Genomic DNA, 21,669 nt, shown 5'->3' with positions numbered 1-21,669 from the left:
GTAAAGATGCATACAAGTCATATGGACATATCAAATATACGAATCTATTCTGTACGCAAGCAAATGTAAGCTAATGTGCTTGAACTGCAAGCGAGAGCGCGGAACGAACAACAAAGAACACCATCGGCCCCCGCGTTCGGCAACGTTCGACATCTGGCTCTGTCCTACTTGAGTGAGCATATATATGTATGTATATGCGCATTTGTATATAAATTCATATACTTGTATTTGCATATGCCTTCTTCCTGTGTGCATGATAATGAACCATTTCTCTGTTGAGAATAGGAGATGATAGGAAAAGTAGGAAATGAAAGGCGTGTGTTTCGAGTGTAAAGTGTCTTGAAAAAGGCAAATCGATGATGTTGCCTCTTAGTGTTGTTGACTTATTAACGTCTGATGCACAATCGAAATTGAACATATCTTTCATGAATTTGATAAATGTTTCGTCATTTTTCACGTTTGTATAAATGTAACTTGACCTATTCCATTGCAATTCCATTTACTTCCTCCTCTATATCCATACAAAATATCTATCAAACAAATAAAATTAAAATGTTTGCTTTGAAAATTGCAACCATTCCGTCAATATTTTCTTATTACGTTGTCACGTTAAACTATCGTCAGTAAACCGACTTTACAGACAACCTCTTTTTTTTCAAAATGTTAGCCACAGCAACCGAAGTGCGCTGCAGCGCTGCCATGTGCAGTCGCTTCTGCTATTCATTTTCTTCTAAATAAAAGCCGCTGCCTACTGTTCGTTTTGCCAACGTCGGTTGTGCTGTTACGGTCGCTTGTTGTCAAAGCCAAAGCAGGAATACAAATCATTGCTGTAGAAAATATTCAAGCAAGTTTAAAAACCCTGACTCAAAGTTCCATTTCCCACATCTCCCACTAAAATACGTCAATTAAAATTGATTTTTGAATTTTTATTTCAAATAAAGTACAAGAAGTCACAACAGAATATTAGCAAATTTTCTTTTTGAACAGAAACAATACAAAAAAAATGTACGAATATTTAGTTTTTAATTAGAACTCGGTCGTTTTGTGGCGCATGAAATAAGAAAATGGACCTCTTTTCGAACTGGATCCATTAACTTGGGCGGGAAAATGCAATAACATTTCATTGTATGTAAAAATAATTATATCTGCAGTTCAAATGTAAGATTCTGCTGCATTGCAATGCAAATATGAGCACAATTATGGGCATACAAGAAAATGTATGTATGTATGTGCGTCTGCACATACCTATGCATGTTAGACTGCTATGCCTATTTATTACTCATGTGCGTTGTATTGTTGTTGAATCTACTGATCTAAGTTAGATTATTTGATATGTTATAATTGTTTTATTATTGTTTTAATGTTGTTGTAAATAGTTCAGCTATAGTTTTTTTTTTCATTTTTCTTTTGTAGAGTTCATACATACTAAAATTAAAGTGGCATCTGGAACTAAGCGGAATCGGTTCCATATGGATTCTGTTCAAAGAAATAGGCATTTATAAATCAGCTTTAAGATTCCTTGATCTCAGAAAATTTTTAAAAGTGTAAATGTAGTGTGATATGTATGTATGTCGTCACTACCAGATATTCTTCTCTGTATGTAATATTTTTATATTTTAACAATAAATCAATAATAGTTTTACCCCTCACGCCATCGGCATAGACTTGCGAGGTTTGTTAATAAACTAAAAATGAAAATTCCGCTTTATCCCGCGCACCTTGTGGCCAGCTAGCTGGCATTGATGAGAGACAAGTTGTTTGCTGCAAATCACCAACAGATAAGTCAGTCTCTAATTGTTTTGTGCTCCGCTGTTGATTCCACTTCGACAGGATCACGCTTTGTCGAGGCGATCCCAGACATGTATGGTTATATGTAATTGTTAAATTCAATAATTTTTGCTTGCATTGTCTTGCGGAAAATCAATTCTTGTTACTGGCATTGAAAGCATCCAGGTATGGTTGATTGTTGTTGCATTTCAAATGTCGGTTACTTTGGCTTGATTTATTCGCAAAAATTTGGTTAAATTTCAAAGTACACAAGTAAAATTTTTTTTTCACAGAAATTTTGCGCAAGGAGTTTATGGGGTCGGCGAAATTTTTTCGTTCTCCTTTTTCATTTTCTTGGTTATTTCATCGGATCATGCCTCCTAGTGTTTGAGCGAATTAAATTTGTTTTTTTTTTTCGTTTTGCTATGTATAACTGCAACGCACCAATCAATTTTTGTGTTTTGCTTGTGAAGCTAAACAGTGGGGTTTTTTCGCTTTAAATTTGAGCTAAAATTTGAAAGAAGTATTTTTTAAATAAATGGTTGCGTGACAGGTTAAAAAAAAAATATTAAAAAAGAAAAAAAAAAATTAAACAAATGAAACAAAGCAAAAAAAAAAATAAAATAAATGCAGGAAATAAAGCAACAAAAACAAAAAGAAATGAAACAAAGAAAAAAAAACATTTAAACAAAGCAAAAAATAAAACACAAATGAAAAAAAAAAACAAATGAAAAAAAGAAAAAACGAAACAAACAAATAAAAATAGAAAAAAAATTAAATAAAGCAAAAAAAATAAATAAATGAAAAAAAGCAAAAAAAAAACAAATGAAACAAAGCAAAAAAAAAGGAAAAAAAGAAACAAATGAAACAAAGAAAAAAAAAAAACAAATGAAACAAAGCAAAAAAAGGAAAAAAGCAAAAAAAGAAACAAAGAAAAAAAACAAAGCAAAACAAAAAATAAATGAAATTAAGCACAAAAAAAATAAATAAATGAAAAACAGAAAAAACTCAAATGAAACAAAGAAAAAAAACATGAAACAAATGAAAAAAGAAAAAACAAAAAAAAAGCAAATGAAAAAAAGGAAAATAAGAAAAAATGAAACACAGCAAAAGCAAACAAAGAAAAAAAGGAAAAAAACAAATGAAATAAAGAAAAAAATTAAATAAAGCAAAAAAAACAAAAATAAATGAAAAAAAGCAAAAAAAAAACAAATGAAACAAAGCAAAAAAAACATGGAACAAATGAAAAAACGAAAAAAAAAATAAATGGAACAAAGCAAAAAAAATTAAAAAAAAACAACAAAGCACAAAAAAAAATAAATAAATGAAAAAAGTAAACAAATAAAAACAAAAAAATGAAACAAAGGAAAAAAACATGAAACATATGAAAAAAGAAAAACCAAATGAAAAAACGAAAAAAAAAAAATAAATGGAACAAAGCAAAAAAAATTAAAAAAAAACAACAAAGCACAAAAAAAAATTAATAAATGAAAAAAGTAAACAAATAAAAAGCAAAAAAAAAAACAAATGAAACAAAGCAAAAAAAAGGAAAAAAAGCAAAAAAAGAAACAAATGAAACAGAGAAAAAAAACAACACGAAACAAAGGAAAAAAGCAAAAAAAGAAACAAATGAAACAAAGCAAAATAAAAAATAAATGAAATTAAGCAAAAAAAAAATAAATAAATGAAACAGAAAAAACACAAATGAAATAAAGAAAAAAAACATGAAACAAATGAAAAAAGAAAAAACAAAAAAAAAACAAATGAAAAAAGGAAAATAGGAAAAAATGAAACACAACAAAAGCAAACAAAGAAAAAAAGGAAAAAAATAAATGAAATAAAGAAAAAAAATGAAATAAAGCAAAAAAAATAAATAAATGAAAAAAGAAAAAGAATGAAACACAGCACAAAAAACCAAGAAAAAAAAACAAATGAAAAAACGAAAAAAACAACCAATGAAAAAAGAAAAAAAACAAATGGAACAAAGCAAAAAAAAAATTAAAAAACAAAAAAAAGAAACAAAGCAAACAAAAAAAATGAAAAAAGAAAAAAAAATCGAACAAAGCAAAAAAATAAAAACAAAAACTTAAAAAAAAAACAAAAAAAACAAGACAAATAAAAAAGGACAAAAAAAATCATGAAAAAACACAAAAGTACGTTCAAGGTGTGCCCAAAAAACTAGGAATCAAAACGGCATCTTTTAAAAATAGATATTCTGGCAAGTTCTACCGTACCCTTACGATTTCTTCTCATGCACACTACAACATTATAGCAACACCAACAACACTTCTTTTTTAATATTGTACATATCTCCAAAAAAACCAAAATAACGCAAACATTTTCAAGATTTCATCAAAACTTTCAGCTTTTTAACCAGAATTTTTAGAATTCTTCTGGGTATGCAGTTTTATGACCCATTGAATTTTAGTAAGTGCAAGTTTCTTGCGAATGCTAGGGATACTTTGGAATACCTACTTTGCAACAGCCCTGCTCTTTGTAGGGAAGAAAAGACGCGACCAAAAGTTAACCTTGATCCCCCCCGTGCTTACCTATGGTTGCGAACTATGGACACAAAAACTACTGACATTAAAAACTACTGACCGATGGTATTGGAAAAAAAAATATTGCGAAAATTTTTAATTTTTTTTTGGAGGGTGAGGTAGAGTTCAAAATGCCTTCGCACTTACAGCGACCGTCGTCTACTGCGTCGTGTGATGTGGCCACTAAAACGATCCCTCCTCTCCTTCTGGGGAGACACCCTTCCCGGAACTGCTTTCTATATTACTTCGGGAGGGCCCAGGACAGCACACATAAAGGACCAATTCTATTCACCCACCTATATAAGGACCTGTAAGACCGCAAGACGGTACCCATCGAATTAGATATAACCATGAGCTGGAACTATTAACAAAAAACGAAACGGTGATAAGATTTATAAAAACTCAGAGGATAAGATGGCTCGGACACGTATTTAGAATGCCCATGGAGAAAACAACTCGAAAGGCAGTTGATTTACGCCCTGTTGGAGGCCGAAGAAGAGCACGCCCGAGGAAAAAATGTCTTGAAGACGTCGAAGTTGACCTTGGAAAGCTAAATGAGTGGCTGTGGAAGGAGGTATCCTTGGATAGAGACAGTTGACGCAAGGTTGTGAATAAAGCAATGGTTCACCAAAGACTTTGATGATAAGAGGAGAAAAAAAAACCAAAGTTTAGAGGGTCCGTCACTCGAAGTGTAACCAACTTTCGACTACTTGCTCAACTGATGCACGGGCATCAGCTGTCTGTTAGCTGGCTAAATGACAGTACAGAGTATTGTTTGCAAGCGCGCGGAAATCTTGTGAATGAATTTTAAACGTAATAGTATGATCGTACAAGATCCAAAAGGCGCATGCTCTCACACCAAAACAGCAACAAGTCAGACCTGAGACAGCGGAGTTGCCTCGCTTGGCCGAAAGCGGTCAATTTCCGAAAATTGTGTTTTCTGACGAGAAAATTGTTCAAATTGCACAACTCGTAAACTCCCAAAACGATGGAGTTTATTTGACCGACCGTTCATACGAGAATTTGAGTCATCGATTGACCACCAGGAGGCAGCACCCGCCACAGGTAATGGTTTAGGCCGCTGTAACCGTAGATGGGTGCCCTTCAATCGTTTTCATCTAGCCTGGCGTCAACGTAAATGCGAAATATTATCGGGAAAATATTCTGGAGGTTGCTTTGAAGTCGTGGGCGGACAAACGTTTCGCTGGCAGACCATAGACGTTTCAACAGGACTAGGTACCGTCTAACAAAGCACGAATGAACCAAGAATGGCTAAACAACAACATTCCGAACTTCATAACGTCCATACAATGGCTCTCAAATTTACCAGGCGCGAATCCGATTCTCCAAACGGATCAAACGGAGAATCACTCTTGCTAATAGGTGTTACTATGGGCTAAGTAAGCAATTGAGTAGTCGAGCCCTCTCTCGCATGACCAAACTGACACTTTACAAGACGCTCATCATACCCGTGTTGCTTTATGGCACAGAGGCATGGGTAGTGTCACAAAGCGATGCAGCCGCTCTTGGGGTGTTCGAGAGAAAAATTCTTCGTAAGATCTTCGGTCCTGTGCGCGTTGGCGAAGACTACTGTTCAAGAATGAACCACGAGCTGTATGAGCTCTACGCCGACATTGACGTACTTCAACGCATCGCCATCCAGCGCCTGCGTTGGCTAGGGCATGTCGTGCGTATGGATGAAGAAGCTCCAGCAAAGAAGGTGTTCGAGGGCGAAGTCCAAGGGAGCCTGGAGAGAGCTAGTGAGGTCGGCCGTAACTCGGTAACGGATTGTTATCGCCACCTAAGTAAGTAAGTAAGAATCCGATGGATTAGTATCCTTGGGCCATTTTGGAGAGCAAGGTCCAAACTAAAAGATTCACCAGTCTCAAGGCGCTTAAAAAAGCCATTGTCCGAGATTGGAGAGAGATACCTCACATTCGGGCAACTTGCGATGCGTTTCTGGACCGTCTCAAGGCCATTCTTTTTTTCCTTGTTCACTCCACTTGGGAGTATAGGGCCTCGACAAGACTCAGTCTTGCGTTGGTTTCGTTAATCTTTTTGATTTTTGACAGGGTAGGTGATTTGCCTGCCGCTACCAGTCCTAAGCGGTGGAATTTCACCTGTCGTTGCTTAGGAACAACGCCTTCTTACTGCTTGGATCACCATCTGTGTGTCAAATTTTTCTGGCAGAAGGGTCACAGAGATGGTTGAGGACTTCGCTAAATTAGGTGTATCTGCGCTTTTACCGCGATTGCCCGCTTTCTCTTGCTGGCACCACTGATGATTTTCTTTATTATTTTCCTTGTTTCAGCAGCCACAATGCAAATAATGCGCAGACTATTGTGCGGGAGTAAGGATGGAAAGGATAAGTTTTTGGGGTTGAGGAATGGAATTGCAGGATTTGTTTTTGTTTTTTGTTTATTTTAGAAACAGGGAAAGTCGGTAAATTTGGAAAAGTGTGAGGGGCCGTGCTTTACGTGGGATTCGAACCCACAACCTCTGGAATGGCAGGCTATTGCACTTAGGCTACACTACCGAGGCCGCAAGTTTATTGATCCAAGCTATCCAAGTTCATTGATATTGATATCATTCGGCCTTAATCGGCTAAATCGCGCTGTTAATTCTGCCTTTTCCAAACTGGGTAAAGAAGCAAAGCGAATGGGTCGGGTGGTGAACGAGGACAAAACGAAGTACCTACTGCCATCAAACTAACAGTGGGCGCCACTGTTGCAATGTGTAACTGTGTCTTTTTCTTTATTTGTTTGCTTGTTTTAGCAGTCACAATGCAAGTAATGCTCTGACAAGGCCATAGTCAAGGCAAAAGATGTTTTCATATCGAGCAAAAGTAAGTGGATTCTTCATTTCCACACATTTTTTACTTTGAATTGAATAAAAGTAATTTTCGAAACTAAATTTATGGCTGTTGTTGTTGTTGTAGCAGCATAAACATTCTCCATACATATATCGATGGTTTTCGAGAAAAGCGACACAACTCAAAATTCGGAGTTTTGCCGTTAAAAGCAAAAATCAACTACAGAGTTTATATATTTCTATCTGGAAAAGCGTCATAAGCGAATCTTGCCGTTTTGTCAGGTGATCGAATTGGCGCGTCACTTATCTAGAAAACTGGCCCAACTCAGTATTTTGTATTTTTGAATTATGTCACTTTTCTCGAAAACCATCGATATGGGGAATGCTGTTGAAGTGACAGTCCTTGGCCGGATATAAGTCAGGGTCGTTCCAGTAACGTAGCACCGACTGTCGTGGCCTTTTTAATTGGTTACACTTCGAGTGCCGCACCGCACCCTGTATAGGGGCGTGTGCATAATAAATAATTGAACATGTGAAGCTTAAGTTAGAAAAAAATATTTGTTTATACATATATTTCTTGTGCATTCTTTTTAAACAAAAATTTCAAAATAGCATAAATACATAAATATCATAATAGGAATCATAAAACAAATATTAAAGCGCAACCTTCTAAAAATTCAAAATTTCAATTCGCGCAAATAAGCAAGGTTGTCAAATTCTTGTAGAATCCTCTAAGACGTCAAACCAGAGGTTAGCTAATATTTGTTACATTTTATTTAACTCAACTCTAGTAAAACTACGAAATAAATTATGAAAAGCTTACACCTCTGCCTGCGGCTAGCAAACTAATTTATGTTGTTGTACTTTGTAGCGTAGGAAAGCAAATAAAATAATAATTATTAATGACTTCAATAATCAGATATTTTTTAAACTAACGTCATCTACAATTGGGTATTGTAACTGCTAACGTTAAACAAGCGTACAAATATATATATACATATTTCTTTTGCTTTTGTTAATTATATGCATGTACGTTTAGCTAATTAATACATGTAATAATAATTATAATAAAAATATGTAGTATATATAAAATTAAAAATTCAAATTCTATTCAACTTGCATACCAGCAAATATTTCTGGCGTCTCTCTAAAGTGTCTACGTTGGTGAAAACTATCACAAAAAAAAACCAAATTACTTGTTTTTTTATGTTGCAACAGCGCCTGTCTTGAATCTTAGAATGAACTTCTTAGTTTTTAATTGGTTGCTGTTGCCGTTGTATTGCTCGTGTCGACGGCGGCGCTTGGCAGCTGTGTTTTTATGGAGTTATTGCGTGAGCGCGGATTACGCTTGCCACGCTGCGGCTTGCCGCCGTTTGGCGGAGATGGCGACTTAATTGTGGTGTCGGGCAGCTGACCGCCAGTGACTTGCTTGTCACCGCCAGCTCCTTGCTCACTACTTGTGCGAGCGCTATTGCTGCCGTCGTTCTTCATGTTGCGTACTAAGTAATAGAAAAGAAAAATGAAAATCACATGGGTAATTGCTTTTTAATACACTTCAACTGAATGCATGCATGTTGCACTACCTCCGCGTCTATTTCGGCGGCGATTGTTGTTTTTTACAATCGGCTTAATAGTCGTCTTTACAGGATCGAAGTAACTGTCAAATAAATCAGCCAACTCCGTCCTATCTTCAGGTTTTAACTCCTCAATGACTTGCAATACTTCGGCCAATCCATCCTTTTGTTTCTCACTCCAAATTGCATTTAGCGTCTGCAGGTCATAACCCTGTTCCGCAAGTATGATGCGAAACTTGACTGCACGCACTCGATGGTAGAGTGTGGTTTTAAAGTAATTTAAGAAAACCGGACGGAAAGAATTTTGACGTTCCAAATTCTCGTTTTGAGTTTGTAGTTCATTCAAATCGCATTCGATGGGCTGTGCATACGTTTGCACTGCGGCAATCATATTCTCTAATGCAGCCGACGATTCGATAGGCACCTTGTGTTCTTGATTGCTCAACTGTTGTGCCACCTCATAGGCCAACTTGGCACGCACACTAGCATTACCATCGAACAGCTCACGCTCCTGTGCCAGAGCGCCCTTTTGCAATGACTTTTGGGGGCTCTGACACTCGGCTATGCCCGTTGTTGAGCTAACATTGTTTTTGATTTCACCGTCACTTGCATTTTGATTATTGATCACTTCATGTGCTTTGGCGCTCAACACTTTGGAGAGTTTGCGCAACGTGTAATGTTGCAATGATTCGTTGGCATTGGCTTTGGCTAAATTGAGGCCATTGGCAAATGATTTGACTGTTTTAAGGAACCTGTCCAACAGGTTGTATTTGTTAAGCGATTCCAAAATCATATATGGAATAAATTTGCGTTCCTCATGATAGACTAGAATGACACCGTTCGATGATGTATCTTCGGCCTTAAGCGCTTCCAGCCAATCCAGAAAATCTTTCAAGGCAGCGATCTCCGATTTAGACTTGATAATCTGTGGAATATAAATGCATTTTATTTTATGTTATTTAATCACAACTGCGACTTAATAATCTGAGGAGCATAAATTTGATTTTATTTATTCATAATTACGGCATTTTATGCGTTAATACGGGTAACGTTTTTAAATTTTTTTTTGCATTTTTTTTTTTATTTGATTTTTTAAATGAAGAACCTTTCAAGAATATTCTGTGAAAATTTTAGATGAATCGGAGCAAAACTTACAAAGATACAGCCATGTAAGTGTTGCTACCTACCTGGCTCAACCGCGTTTAGCGTTAGCGTTAAAGCATTTTTCCCACAACTTACGTTTTCAAAGTCGGTGCCCCTCATAACTTTGAAACTACGGCACCGATCCTTTTGAAATTTTGAACACTTTTTCTGTAGATGTTTTACAAGGTAACGCCGAAGAGTTTTTTTCGAATTTGTTGATACTTTTGTTTTTACGGTAACTAATTCACCGATTTTTGACTTTAACGTGTTCCCAAAAATCGAAAAATTTTTAATTTCAAAAAACCCTCTCGACGTTACCCGGAGAAAACGATTATCTAACGAAATAACTTTGGTTTTTTGATTTCAGATGATTTAACACCGACTTATGAGGGGCACCGCAAAACTACTTTTTTTGAGATGCGTCCGAATAATTTCTGCCATTGCCGTATTTTTAAATATTTTTGGATGAAAATTTCACAAAATATACTTCAAACGCTATAGTTTTATGTAGTAAAAGATTTGACGAATAAATTTTAACTGTGTCATCAAAAAAAAATTCATAAAAATGTGCCTTTTTTCTATGAATTAATGTTACAAAAAAAAAGCCAGACCCGCGTGCCCAACCGAAGTTTTTTTGAAAAGGAGCTTAAAGTAATTTGCATTTTTAGTTCAATTTATGTAAAGGGTTTTCCAATAACAGGTGTTATTTTGAATAGGATTGCGCTATCGAGAGATGATTAACGATTTTTTATGGCCGGAATTGGATGGTATTGATCTGGACAACGTTTATTTTCAACAAGACGGCGCTACGTGCCACACAAGCAACGAAACCATTGATATTTTACGGGAAAAGTTTTCGGACCGTGTTATCACTCGAAGAGGTGATCACAATTGGCCACCGCGATCTTGTGATTTAACACCTTGTAACTTTTTTCTTTGGGGCCACGTGAAAGAGAAGGTCTAAGCCAACAGCCCAGGGACAATTAAAGACCGCAAAGATGGAATTCGTGAGGCTATCGAGGACAGCCACTTTGCAATTCGGTTATGGAAATTTTTTTCTGAAAAGGATATTGTCCTATAAGCGTGGTCGTGGTGGTCATTTGCCTCATGTTATTTTCCACTATTCACGGCATCTCTTCCTCTTTATAATGAAATCAAAAACCGATCATTTATATTAAAAAATTGCATTTTTCTTTGAATATCAAAATAACGCCCCGTACTGGAAAACCCTTTATATAAAAAATATTTTTAAATAACTGTATTTACACTATTATATGCAACTATATTTCTTGGTAATTACGTAAAAAAAAAAAAATATGGCAACTTCCAATCAAACTAATTGGAGTTGCACAAATGAAGTCCAGTCACTTAATGTATTCTTTTTTCTCACCTTATAGGTTTGCATTGATTTCAACATACGATAGAATCCAATAGAGATCACACGCACTTGGTGACGTTGGCGAGCAGCAGGATTCAAGTTCATGTATGGCATAATATATTGTTCAAAATGATCTTTGGGCGAATACGCGGCCAACTGAACGATCTGAGGAGGAGAAAAGAAGAGAGAAAAATAAGGCATCACAATTTTATGCTTTCGTATCCTCTTATAACTGAAAAGAAAAATTTGTGAAAAATCAAAAAAAAAAAAAACGAAAAAAAAACATTGCGCACAAATGTGGAAGTTTTAGTTTTGAAATATATGTATATTACATATTTGTATAAACATCGGCTATAAGGTTAGAATAAATAAATAAAAAAACAACAAAAAAAGTATAATTTGCGCAAAGAAAGTAAACGTTTTCAAAGGCCAATGACTTGTAGTGGAACAGTAAAATTAGACGAAAACCAAAAGCCGAATCATGTAAAAGAAGTGCAGTTATCAATGCACAAACAACATATTCATGTAATGCATCAGCCATACGCACAAGTTCATGACTTTATAACAGTAAAGCGGATTAGCTGCGAAGCGGATGCATTATTATTGTTTTTTTTTTTTTTTTAGAGAAATATATTTTCCATGCGCATATGAACAGTTTTTATGCACATTCTTGCAAACTGAAGCCGTGGATTTTCACATATTTTGCTTCGCTTATAACAAACTAAAATTAATCGTTTGTATATAACAAAAAAATAATTACAAATTATTTAAATTAAAAATTAAAGTAAAAATTAAAAGAGCCGCGAGTCGGCTTACACACATTTTTAGGTGAGAAGTTTAAGAAATGCAAATGTTATTATAAGGATAGGCATTTCACAAACTGGCTTGAGATTGTTTAAAATATACATAATATACATTTAAAACACACACACGCATACTTACTTCATCGATGAGTCGACGTCCAGTTGTGTCAATATCGACGCCTACTAAAGTGTACCTGCCCTTGGCCAAAGTCTTGTGTCCGCCAGCGACATTCATTGTGCCATTGGTTGTTACTCCATTAGAAGTTCCTACTACTGGAGAATTGACTACACCGTTTTGGCTTGCATTCGTTGAAGCGACCATTTTCTAAAATTTCCAATAAAAATAATCCAAGCGAAATCGGACTAATTTGACTAGTTAAATGCGCTGAAAATAGACAAAAAGAAGATTCGGGTTAAAAATGTGTTAAAAATTCTTGATTAAATAATTTAAAGCCAAATAAATATCTTTAATTCCATATGACAATTTGTAATGCAATTTTTAAGCAGTAACAAAAATTAAAAAAAAAAAAACAAAAAAAAAAAAAATTGACCATTAATTAAATGGCCAGCAAAAAAATTTCATAAAATCAATATTGAATTTTAGTTCCTTTCTTGAATCGAAATTACTTTCGTCAAATTTGGTTTTCAATTTAAAAAAAAAATATTAACGCCAGCCCATTGCAATTGGCCAGACAATTTTTGTGTCTTCTCCCGCCATTACCTGAATCAGCTGAACTCCTTTCTCTCTGCTAACAAACGAATTTTTCTGAACGTACTGAATCGAAATTTTTCTTAAAGACAATCTAATCCCTGTGAATATAGAAAGAAACTTGAATTTAGCAAGTGATTTTTCTTAAAATTTAAAAAAATAAAACTTGAATAGAAATGCAAAACAATTTCAAAAGAAAACTTCCAAGCTGAGTAGTCTATCACATGTTTGATTGCTTGCTTAATAACGATAAAAAAAAATCCAACTAACAGAACTGTAATTTTGGTACAACTTTGAGAGTTTGTACACTGTTTGTGTATACGCGAACCACGCAGTTTGACTTCCACGGATCAAATAAACTAGCCGCTGTCAGCGCTAGACGTTTCAAGCCAACGACGTAACTTTACTCACTCACTTTGCTTTGGGTAGCTGCTGATACATACATAGGTATGTATGTATGCACATATATTGTCGAATCTCAAACGGAAGTAAGCGCAGTAGGTGCATCAAGAATCGTTTCGACAAACGGTGGTAAGGACGTGGGCGGAAGTCGAGTAAGAACAACTCAACTCAGTACGGTATAATTTCCAGTTACGATCCACTATTATTGTAATTTTTCCCGGTGCTAACTTGATCCTTTATGCTGCCCTCTTTCAATTGTTCCAATTGCTTCGTGCAAATGCGCGCTTTTCTTGCTCGTGCTCCTTCTCTCACAGTTTAGATACAAACAATTTCAAGCCGTGTATTGATCGTTGACAGGTGGACATCCGAAAGCAAAGCAGCACTCAGGACTGGAGGGAAAAGCGCACCAAGAAATGAAATAATTCGCACGAAAAACAAAAACCAAATGATCGCCGATCTTAACCGTATTTATGTATGTAAGTACATGTATGTATGTATTTCGTTACAACTCTAAAGAAAATTTGTGCAATCGAATGACGCCTGCTGGGCTGGGGTGGTATTCGATCGAAATTTCCATTATCATTTATGAGTGCCTAGAATTGCAAGTATTTTCCGTTAATAATCTGCTAAATAAGCCAACTTTTTAACATGAAATTGTACGCTTCGCGCATTAGCTTGTTTTTTAGCGAGTAGTGAGGCAAAACTAAATTGCCCTTTCTACAGACGCATCCCTCAGTTGCCTTATCACACAGCACTTTTCGCCGCGCCGCACCACAGCCGGTTGTACGCTACCAGAACTACCCGGATTTATATTCGATTAAATAATGTCACTCCAGTCTGTCACTCCGCTTTTCCCAAACATTTAGGGGGAATGTCTATGCTGTTACAACAACAACATCGTCACGCGATCTTACCGAGTCTTAATCACCAAGAATTTTGCACTACTAGGTTAAGGCCAAAGTGAAGATCATTTACATTCAAATTATTTCATATGCACCTGGATCTAATGGATAGCTAAATATTGCAAGTCTTTTGTTGCAAGTTGTGTGAATTTCAAAAAAATAAATTTTAAATGCAATATTTTGTTGAATGCACTTCTGTTTTCTGGGCCACGATGCAATAACCAAAAACCTTAAAAGTTTAACAAGAAACTTTACATATTCTAGAAACGGCTGCGCACCACACTTACCCAACTGATAAGAGGCGAGTTGAAAACTTGTAAGCGTAAATGGCAGCATTTCACCGCTGTTGTATGTATGGCCTCCACGACATGAAAAGTATGGTGCGATTTTAATTGTGGTGAATTTGTAAAGTAAGTTTAACAAGTAGCTGAATTTAATGCCAATTTCAATTTAATGATTATTGTTGTAACAGGATGATACCTTCGCACACATTTTTGACAAGCTTTGGACATGTAGTTGTATGCAATTACTGTGTTGCCATTAAATCTGTGACAAATTTTACAATGCGTACGGCGAGAATAAATTCGCAGAGAAAAGTTCCGTTATTTTTGCTTTTATTCGTATGCATTATCTATTTACAAATTATGTTCCGTTTAGAGGTAAATTATTATTAACAATGGAGTGGGGAGCTAAGGAAAATCGCATTGAAGTGATTGCATTACTTAAGTGTGGTAAAAGTGCAAGTGAAATTTACATTGCTGAAAAAAACTTAATATTTCGAAAATGTTTGGATACGCACGATCAATCCTTTCTCCCAAACGTCTGAAGACACAGACAGAAAAAGTAGTGGTCGTCCTCGCGTGGTTCGAACCAGTGCAGCCATAAAAGCCGTTCGGGAAAGAGTTTGTAGAAATCCCCTTAGAAAGCAGAAAATCAAGTCCAGGCAAATGAATGTATCGACCAGATCCATGTCAAGACTAATTAGAGATTATCGCCGACCTTCCGTCGCTCAACTGGTCATATTTTGACATGTTGAAGAAAATTAGACTTAATAGACGCCAGTAGCTCCTTTGGTGGCACGCGGTCAACGGCCATGAAAATATTCCTTTCACAGATGAGAAAATTTTCACGTCTGAAGAAGTTTTTAATAAGCAAAACGACAAAATCTATGCTAAAACTTTTAAAGATGCAAACAAAAATTTTCCAAGTGTTCAGCGTGACCACCACCACCGTAATAATTTGGTGAGGAGTGTCTTGTAAAGGCGGCACATCTCTTCATTTCTGAGAAAAATGGGTTAAGACCGGAGCAGAAGTGTACCAGGAGGATGTCTTAGAAGGCGTGGTGTAGCAGTTGAGCAATACTCTCTTCAATGAATCTTCCAGCAAGATTTCGCTGCAGCCCATAAGGCAAAAACCACACAACAGTGGGTTCATAGCCAACAGAAGATTGACCGTCTAGAAGTCCAGACCTGAAACCATTGGACTATAATTTGTGGTCAGAATTGGAGGACATGGCCTGTCGAAGATCTCGCAGAAATTTTGAGAGCTTCAAACAATTTTTGATTCAAGCAGTGACACCAATGTCCTGGAAAGCATTCGTGCTGCAATAGCTGAATGACCTAATCGTTTGAAGATTTGTGTAAAAGAAAATGGTAACCATTTCGAATGAAAACAGATTTTTTTATTTAATATTTACATAATTAAAACAAACTTAATTAAAGAAGAAGTATTATAATTTCATATCTATACGGACCTAACTTGTAACAGAACTTATGGCAGGGCTAAGTAATGACCAACGTGATATTTTAACTAGTTTTATTCTACTTTTCTTTTATTGTTTTAATTTCAATTTATTTATTTATAAATAAAGTATAGTACATTCTAAAACGAAAGCCATATAAATCAAAGTTTCAAACTTTGTGCAAGATTAAAATAAAATCCAACAAATATTCATAAACATTTTATTACTATGCCACTGTCCTCTTAATTATTTCGTACACTTCATCTACGATTCCATTTTGGCGACGTTACGAACATTTTTCGAGTTCAATCAGCGCAATCTTTGTATTATATGACTCTTGTCATTTTGTTACGATTATTCTGGGTTGGCGCCAAGGTACAAAGTGGAGCAAATTGATTTCATATTTTTCGATATATTTGATTTGTAAATGATTACATTTTTTTTTTTTTCAAATTACTCTAAATTACAATTTTCTTAAAAGTTCGTTATTCTATTGATCACATACAAAAGCAAAATAGATTACACTTCTTATTTTTCTCCTGTTGTTACTATCTGTTCATTGTGCTTTGGTTGGGGCAGGAATCGAACAGAATATACAGCCAAAAGTTAGACAGATACTGTAACAGCCCCACATAATATAATTCAAGGCGAATCTATTAAAGGTGGTGTTAGTGAATCAGCTGAGTTATTTTTTTTCACCGTGTCCATGTGGCTGTCAGCTCAGAATGAAACAATGATTATTTGTTTTCTAGTATCTCAATACTTTGCTTTGGCAATCAAACGTACAGAACAGTGCTGTTGGTCTAGTGCCTACACCTTTAATGAATGACCAATGCGCATTCATAATCATATTGCATCTTTTAGCGCACGCATTTATATTAGTTTTATACAAGTTGTATGTGCATAAGCTATTTTTCACAAATAATTGCCGTCGGGCGTTGGCAGGATATCACTTTGAAAAACTTATAAAGGATACCACTTCCGTAATGTAGCTTTAGGATACCACTTGAGGAAATCGTAATGTGGCAACTCTTCAATTCGTCTTCGTCCTAAGTGTGGTGGGAAAAGTAGAGAAAAGCGAGGCGAATTCATACAAGGTGAAGCACTAGACCAACAACAAAGTTTGGATGCAATTTGGCAGTTTGAACGTCGAAATTCCAATCGGAATGTCTACAAATAATCAAAATAACAACAGAACAAAAGATCACTTCGACTTTCCAGCAACCAAATTTCAAGAAAACACAAACTCAATTACACACTAACAGCACCTTATATAGATTCGCCTTGTTTATATTCTCTACCGCTGCTTTATCGCTTTTGTTGTGCTCGCAAACGACATTAGCGCTTTGTTTTGATCTGACGTTTTGGAGCGAAAGCTTTGCATCAGATGTTATTTAATAACATAAAAACAAAAACAATTATTTCCATAGAAAATCACGCAACGTATCAGGGAACAAAAAGGTAAACTGTTAAGAATTTGCCAAAATATAGCGTATTTATGTACCGAGTGCAAAAGTTCAAAGTAGTATAAACTGAATAACAAACTAATTACACTGTCTACTGTTTTTGTAGGATCGGAGTTACACACGAACGAACAAACAACAACTCGAAGCAACGCAAACGTAGATTAGACAGCAACGAAAGAGTGGCATATTATCAATTGGCTTGCGTATTTTGTGTTGGTTGAAGCGCATTGATAATGTTGTCTTTCATCAGACGAAAATTATCAGAGTCCGAGTCAGGAGGCGGCAGCAGTACAACGCTTGCGAACGGCCCGACAATCGGTACAATAGATAATTTTCTTGCACAAAAAACTAGTAAAATGTCTTTGGATAATGAAGCCATCGCCATTGGGGAGGATGCATTACTGCAGGAGCTGGGCTACAAAAATGCAACCGATCTGCAAGAAACGGTTTATGGTATGTAATTTCAGAAATTCGTTTCTTCTTTTTCTTTATTGACTTGACAAAACTGCATTTGCGCCCGTTGCTTAGATGTGCTAAAGACGATTCGTGATCCGGAAAAACCATGCACGTTAGAAGATCTGAATGTTGTTTATGAAGAGGGCATTATTGTGCAACCGCCAACGAAATCTAATGTTTCTGTGGTAAGCTTAAACTTTTGGATTATTTAATGTAATCGCTGTTTACATAAACGCTGCATCTGCGTTTTTGTTGTAACATCGTAAATCATTTCCCATAAATTTTGTGGGAATCGCCCAGACATAAATCCGTATCGTTGCAGTAACGAATTGTTACTGGACTGCCGTTATTGCGTTGCGGGGATAGGGGTAGTCAGAGGCCCGAAAAAGTGATGATTTTCCATAATTTTTTTTGCTATTGTACAAAAAATAAAAACATAGCATTAATACTTCGACTTGACTTTAGCAAAATTTCAACAAAAATAAAAAAAATTAATAATTGTAAAAGTTATCGCTGCTTGTGTGGAGCTCGTTTCTCCAGAAGTCCCTTGCGGTGGTCATCACAAGTCCTTGGAGATTCATCTAAAATCAATCGGACAAGTAAAGAGAAATTAGTTTTATTAATAGATAATCTTCTGCCTGATCGAACCTTTTTTTTTCAAAATTAACAATATGGCGGCCTCAGCAAATATTTTTCAGATTTTCGAGAAAAAACCGACAAATAATTGTTAAAAATTATCGAAATTAAAAAAAAAAATCCTTCGATCAGGGACGAGTTTTTTATGTTTTTCAAAAGCAGTATAAATTTTATTGAAATCTACCAAGCGGTTTAAGTTACAGCGATCACCAGTTCAAAAAACATAGTTTTGAGAAAAACGCATTTAAAGTTTTGCTATCGAGTTCCGGAGCGCCAGAGCGCCCTTTGTTAATTGTTGAATAACTCGAAAAGTATTTGTCGGATTCACTTCAACTTTTCACACAATATTTTTAAGATATTATACTTTAAGAAAATGTAAAAAAAAATCAAATTTTTTGAAAATTCTGACTACCCCTAACCCCTTATACGAAAACTGCTGCTGCAATTTTTTTAATTGTTTATAGTCTATGGTTCAGTTCACTTGTTGTCGATTGCATAAAATTTTGTTTTTACCAATAGCGCATAGCGGGTGATTTTATAGCTATTATCTTTTTAAACAGTTGGTTTAAACAGCTGACGCACGTTTCGTGTTTTGTTTCACTGACAAACATCTTCAGTTTGGTCTATAATTTAACAATGAATCGTCTTACAACCGAACAACGCTTGCAAATCATTGAATTTTATTATAAAAATGCGTGTTCTGTTAAGAAAGTTTAAGATTAACTTTTTTATCGAAAAATTGTGTTCAGCGACGAAGCTCATTTTTGGATAAATGGGTACGTAAATAAGCAGAATTGTCGATTTTGGAGTGAAGATCAGCCAGAAGAATTGCAAGAGCTACCAATGTATCCAGAAAAGGTCACAGTTTGGTGCGGTTTATGGGCTGGAGATATCATTGGACCCTACTTCTTCAAAGATGCTGCAAATCGTAACGTAACGGTGAATGGTGAGCGCTACCGTGAAATGATATCCAACTTTTTTTTGTCCAAAATGCAAGAGCTTGACTTGCATGACATGTGGTTTCAGCAAGACGACGGTGCCACATGCCACACAGCACGCGTAACCATTGACTTGTTGAGAGGCGAGTTCGGTGAACATTTTATTGCACGTTCGGCACCTGTCAATTGGCCACCCAGATCGTGCGATATAACGCCTTTAGATTATTTTTTGTGGGGCTATGTTAAAGCTCATGTCTGTTCAGACAAGCCTGCTTCAATGAACGCATTGGAAGACAACATTAAAGCATTTATATGTGAGATACCCGCCGAAACATTGGAAAGAGTATGCGGATGGACCATTTGAAGCGCAGTCGCGGTCAACATTTGCATGAAATAATCTCCAAACATTAAATTATATGGACTGTACTATCAATTTAAATAAAAAATTTCATGCATTTTTCTGAATTTTACGTGTGTTTTTTCGAAAAACTTTCCTATAGCTCTTAAAAAATCACCCTTTACAACTTTAATCACATATTCCTCGTAAATGTTCAATGCTAATCACAAAGGTTTTATGGATTTCACCTTATTTTCGATTTGTAAGCTGTTTTGTTGTGCTCTTTGCAGGTACGCATCGAATTCAATCCCACTGTTCCACACTGCTCCTTAGCTACGCTCATCGGCCTATGCATACGCATTAAAGTTGAACGCAGTTTACCACATAATATTAAATTGGACATTTACATCAAAAAGGGTGCACATACAACAGAAGATGAAAGTAATGTTCTAATATGAATTCTTTTAATTTACCCAAAAAAAAAAAAAATTAATTGAATTTCTCACTCTTGCAGTTAATAAGCAAATAAATGACAAGGAGCGCATTGCGGCCGCTATGGAGAATCCAAATTTGCGTGAACTTGTAGAGAATTGCATACAGGAAGAGGAATGAACAACAAAATAGGCAACTCAAAATCAAACTAAATTATAACTAAGGTTCCCTAAATTAAGAAAATCTATATTCATTAGTTAACTTCCTCACAAATGTATATATTCCTATTTTATATGTACAAATCTGTATTTTTAATATATGGTCACAAGCTGTACGTTGTATTTTGCCTGTTGACAATTATAGTACCGTTTTAGCACCTACTTACAGTAGCGTGCAATAGTGAGCACATGTTGGGCGATTTAACTTTAAAGTCTCCGATAAAATCTAAATCCACAACTTAATGAAACAAACTTTCAGCATTTATTCGTTGCTTAATTCTTAAAATAACGGCTTAAAACAAAAAATACAAATGTAGGAATGAGAAGGAGGCAATAATATAAAAAAGTACGTATTTACTCAGTTTTGCACGTTTTGTTTATGTAAACCGAAAGGAGCTGTAACATTTAGTACAGTTGTAATTATATACCGTTATAGTTTTTGTTTCATGTTACTGTGTTTTTACTTTTGTTATTAGTAGTAAAAAGGTGTTCGAAGTTAGACAATCGCTTTCCGATTAATATTAATATCAATTATGAAGAACATAAGTGTGGAGCTCGAAAGCAGCGTCGTGGTTTTGACTAATAGTGGAAATTCCTCAAGAAAAATTGCTGAAATATTAAATATTAGCCAACGCACAGTTATTAATGTACAGAAGCGAAGAAATGTAGCGCATGCACCGAATGTTGGAGGTCGACCACAACTTCTTTCGGACTCATACGCACGCCTTATGGTACAAGAAGTACGCAAAAACAGTTTTGAGACACCAAAGAAGGCTGCAGCAATGTTAAATAAGAACATCAGCGAGTGAACCGCGCGTAGAGCATTCCATAGAATCGGGTATAAATCAGCTGTAAAGAAGAAAAAGCCGGCGTTATCGCACAAAAATATTAAGGCCCGTCGAGCATTTGCTCGAAAATACAGAAATTAGAATGTTGAAGACTGGAAACGGGCAATTTGGTCGGATGAAGTAAAAATTAATCGTTTTTAGTCCGTCGGAATAAGCTATTGCTGGCGCCGACCTACATAAAGGATCCAAAGGCATCACGTGAAGCCAACTGTTAAACATGGCGGTGGTAATTTGATGGTGTGGGGTTGCTTCATTTGGTGGCACATCGGACCACTCGTTAAAATTAATGGTATTATGAAAAAAGAAGATTACTTACCATACATATATTGCAGACTAATTTGCCAGAATTTGTTGATATGAGCGCTTACCCAGAAGAGGAAGTTATCTTCCAACAAGACGGCGATCCCAAACATACCGCCAAAATTGTTAAAGAATGGCTGTCGCAACAAAATTTTCAGGTAATAGATTGGCCTGCACAAAGCCCGGATCTAAATCCAATTGAAAATTTGTGGGCAATAACCAAACAGCGGCTGGGAAAATATCGCAGGGCTCCTGAGAACACGACAGA

At 35.7% G+C, this 21,669-nt stretch overlaps 2 protein-coding genes across 3 annotated transcripts; one reads left to right on the top strand and one right to left on the bottom strand.

The window, feature by feature from the left end:
• Nucleotides 1-905: 905 nt before the first annotated feature.
• Nucleotides 906-13,127, bottom strand: LOC129243413 (maternal protein exuperantia). 2 transcript variants are annotated; one of them, XR_008582304.1, is made up of 7 exons: nucleotides 12,996-13,127; nucleotides 12,738-12,826; nucleotides 12,156-12,401; nucleotides 11,226-11,378; nucleotides 8,702-9,617; nucleotides 8,315-8,617; nucleotides 906-2,274 (listed from the first exon to the last, which is right to left on the bottom strand). XR_008582304.1 is itself a non-coding variant. In XM_054880390.1 (6 exons), exons 3-6 carry the CDS (start codon nucleotides 12,336-12,338, stop codon nucleotides 8,373-8,375), a joined length of 1,497 nt encoding a protein of 498 aa, XP_054736365.1. In that variant the 5' UTR covers nucleotides 12,339-12,401; nucleotides 12,738-12,826; nucleotides 12,996-13,127; the 3' UTR covers nucleotides 7,658-8,372. The 2 variants fall into 2 exon arrangements, 1 of the variants encoding a protein (XP_054736365.1); XM_054880390.1 differs by lacking the exon at nucleotides 906-2,274 and having other exon boundaries at nucleotides 7,658-8,617.
• Nucleotides 13,128-17,055: 3,928 nt separating this feature from the next.
• Nucleotides 17,056-20,700, top strand: LOC129243414 (MIP18 family protein galla-1). The gene is made up of 5 exons (XM_054880391.1): nucleotides 17,056-17,231; nucleotides 17,343-17,689; nucleotides 17,765-17,877; nucleotides 19,894-20,044; nucleotides 20,118-20,700. Exons 2-5 carry the CDS (start codon nucleotides 17,470-17,472, stop codon nucleotides 20,213-20,215), a joined length of 582 nt encoding a protein of 193 aa, XP_054736366.1. The 5' UTR covers nucleotides 17,056-17,231; nucleotides 17,343-17,469; the 3' UTR covers nucleotides 20,216-20,700.
• Nucleotides 20,701-21,669: the final 969 nt, after the last annotated feature.

This window comes from Anastrepha obliqua, chromosome 4, assembly GCF_027943255.1.
Source record: "Anastrepha obliqua isolate idAnaObli1 chromosome 4, idAnaObli1_1.0, whole genome shotgun sequence".
NCBI lineage: Eukaryota > Metazoa > Arthropoda > Insecta > Diptera > Tephritidae > Anastrepha > Anastrepha obliqua.
Note: the sequence above shows the minus strand (reverse complement) of the source record. Positions and strands in the feature narration are given on the sequence as shown.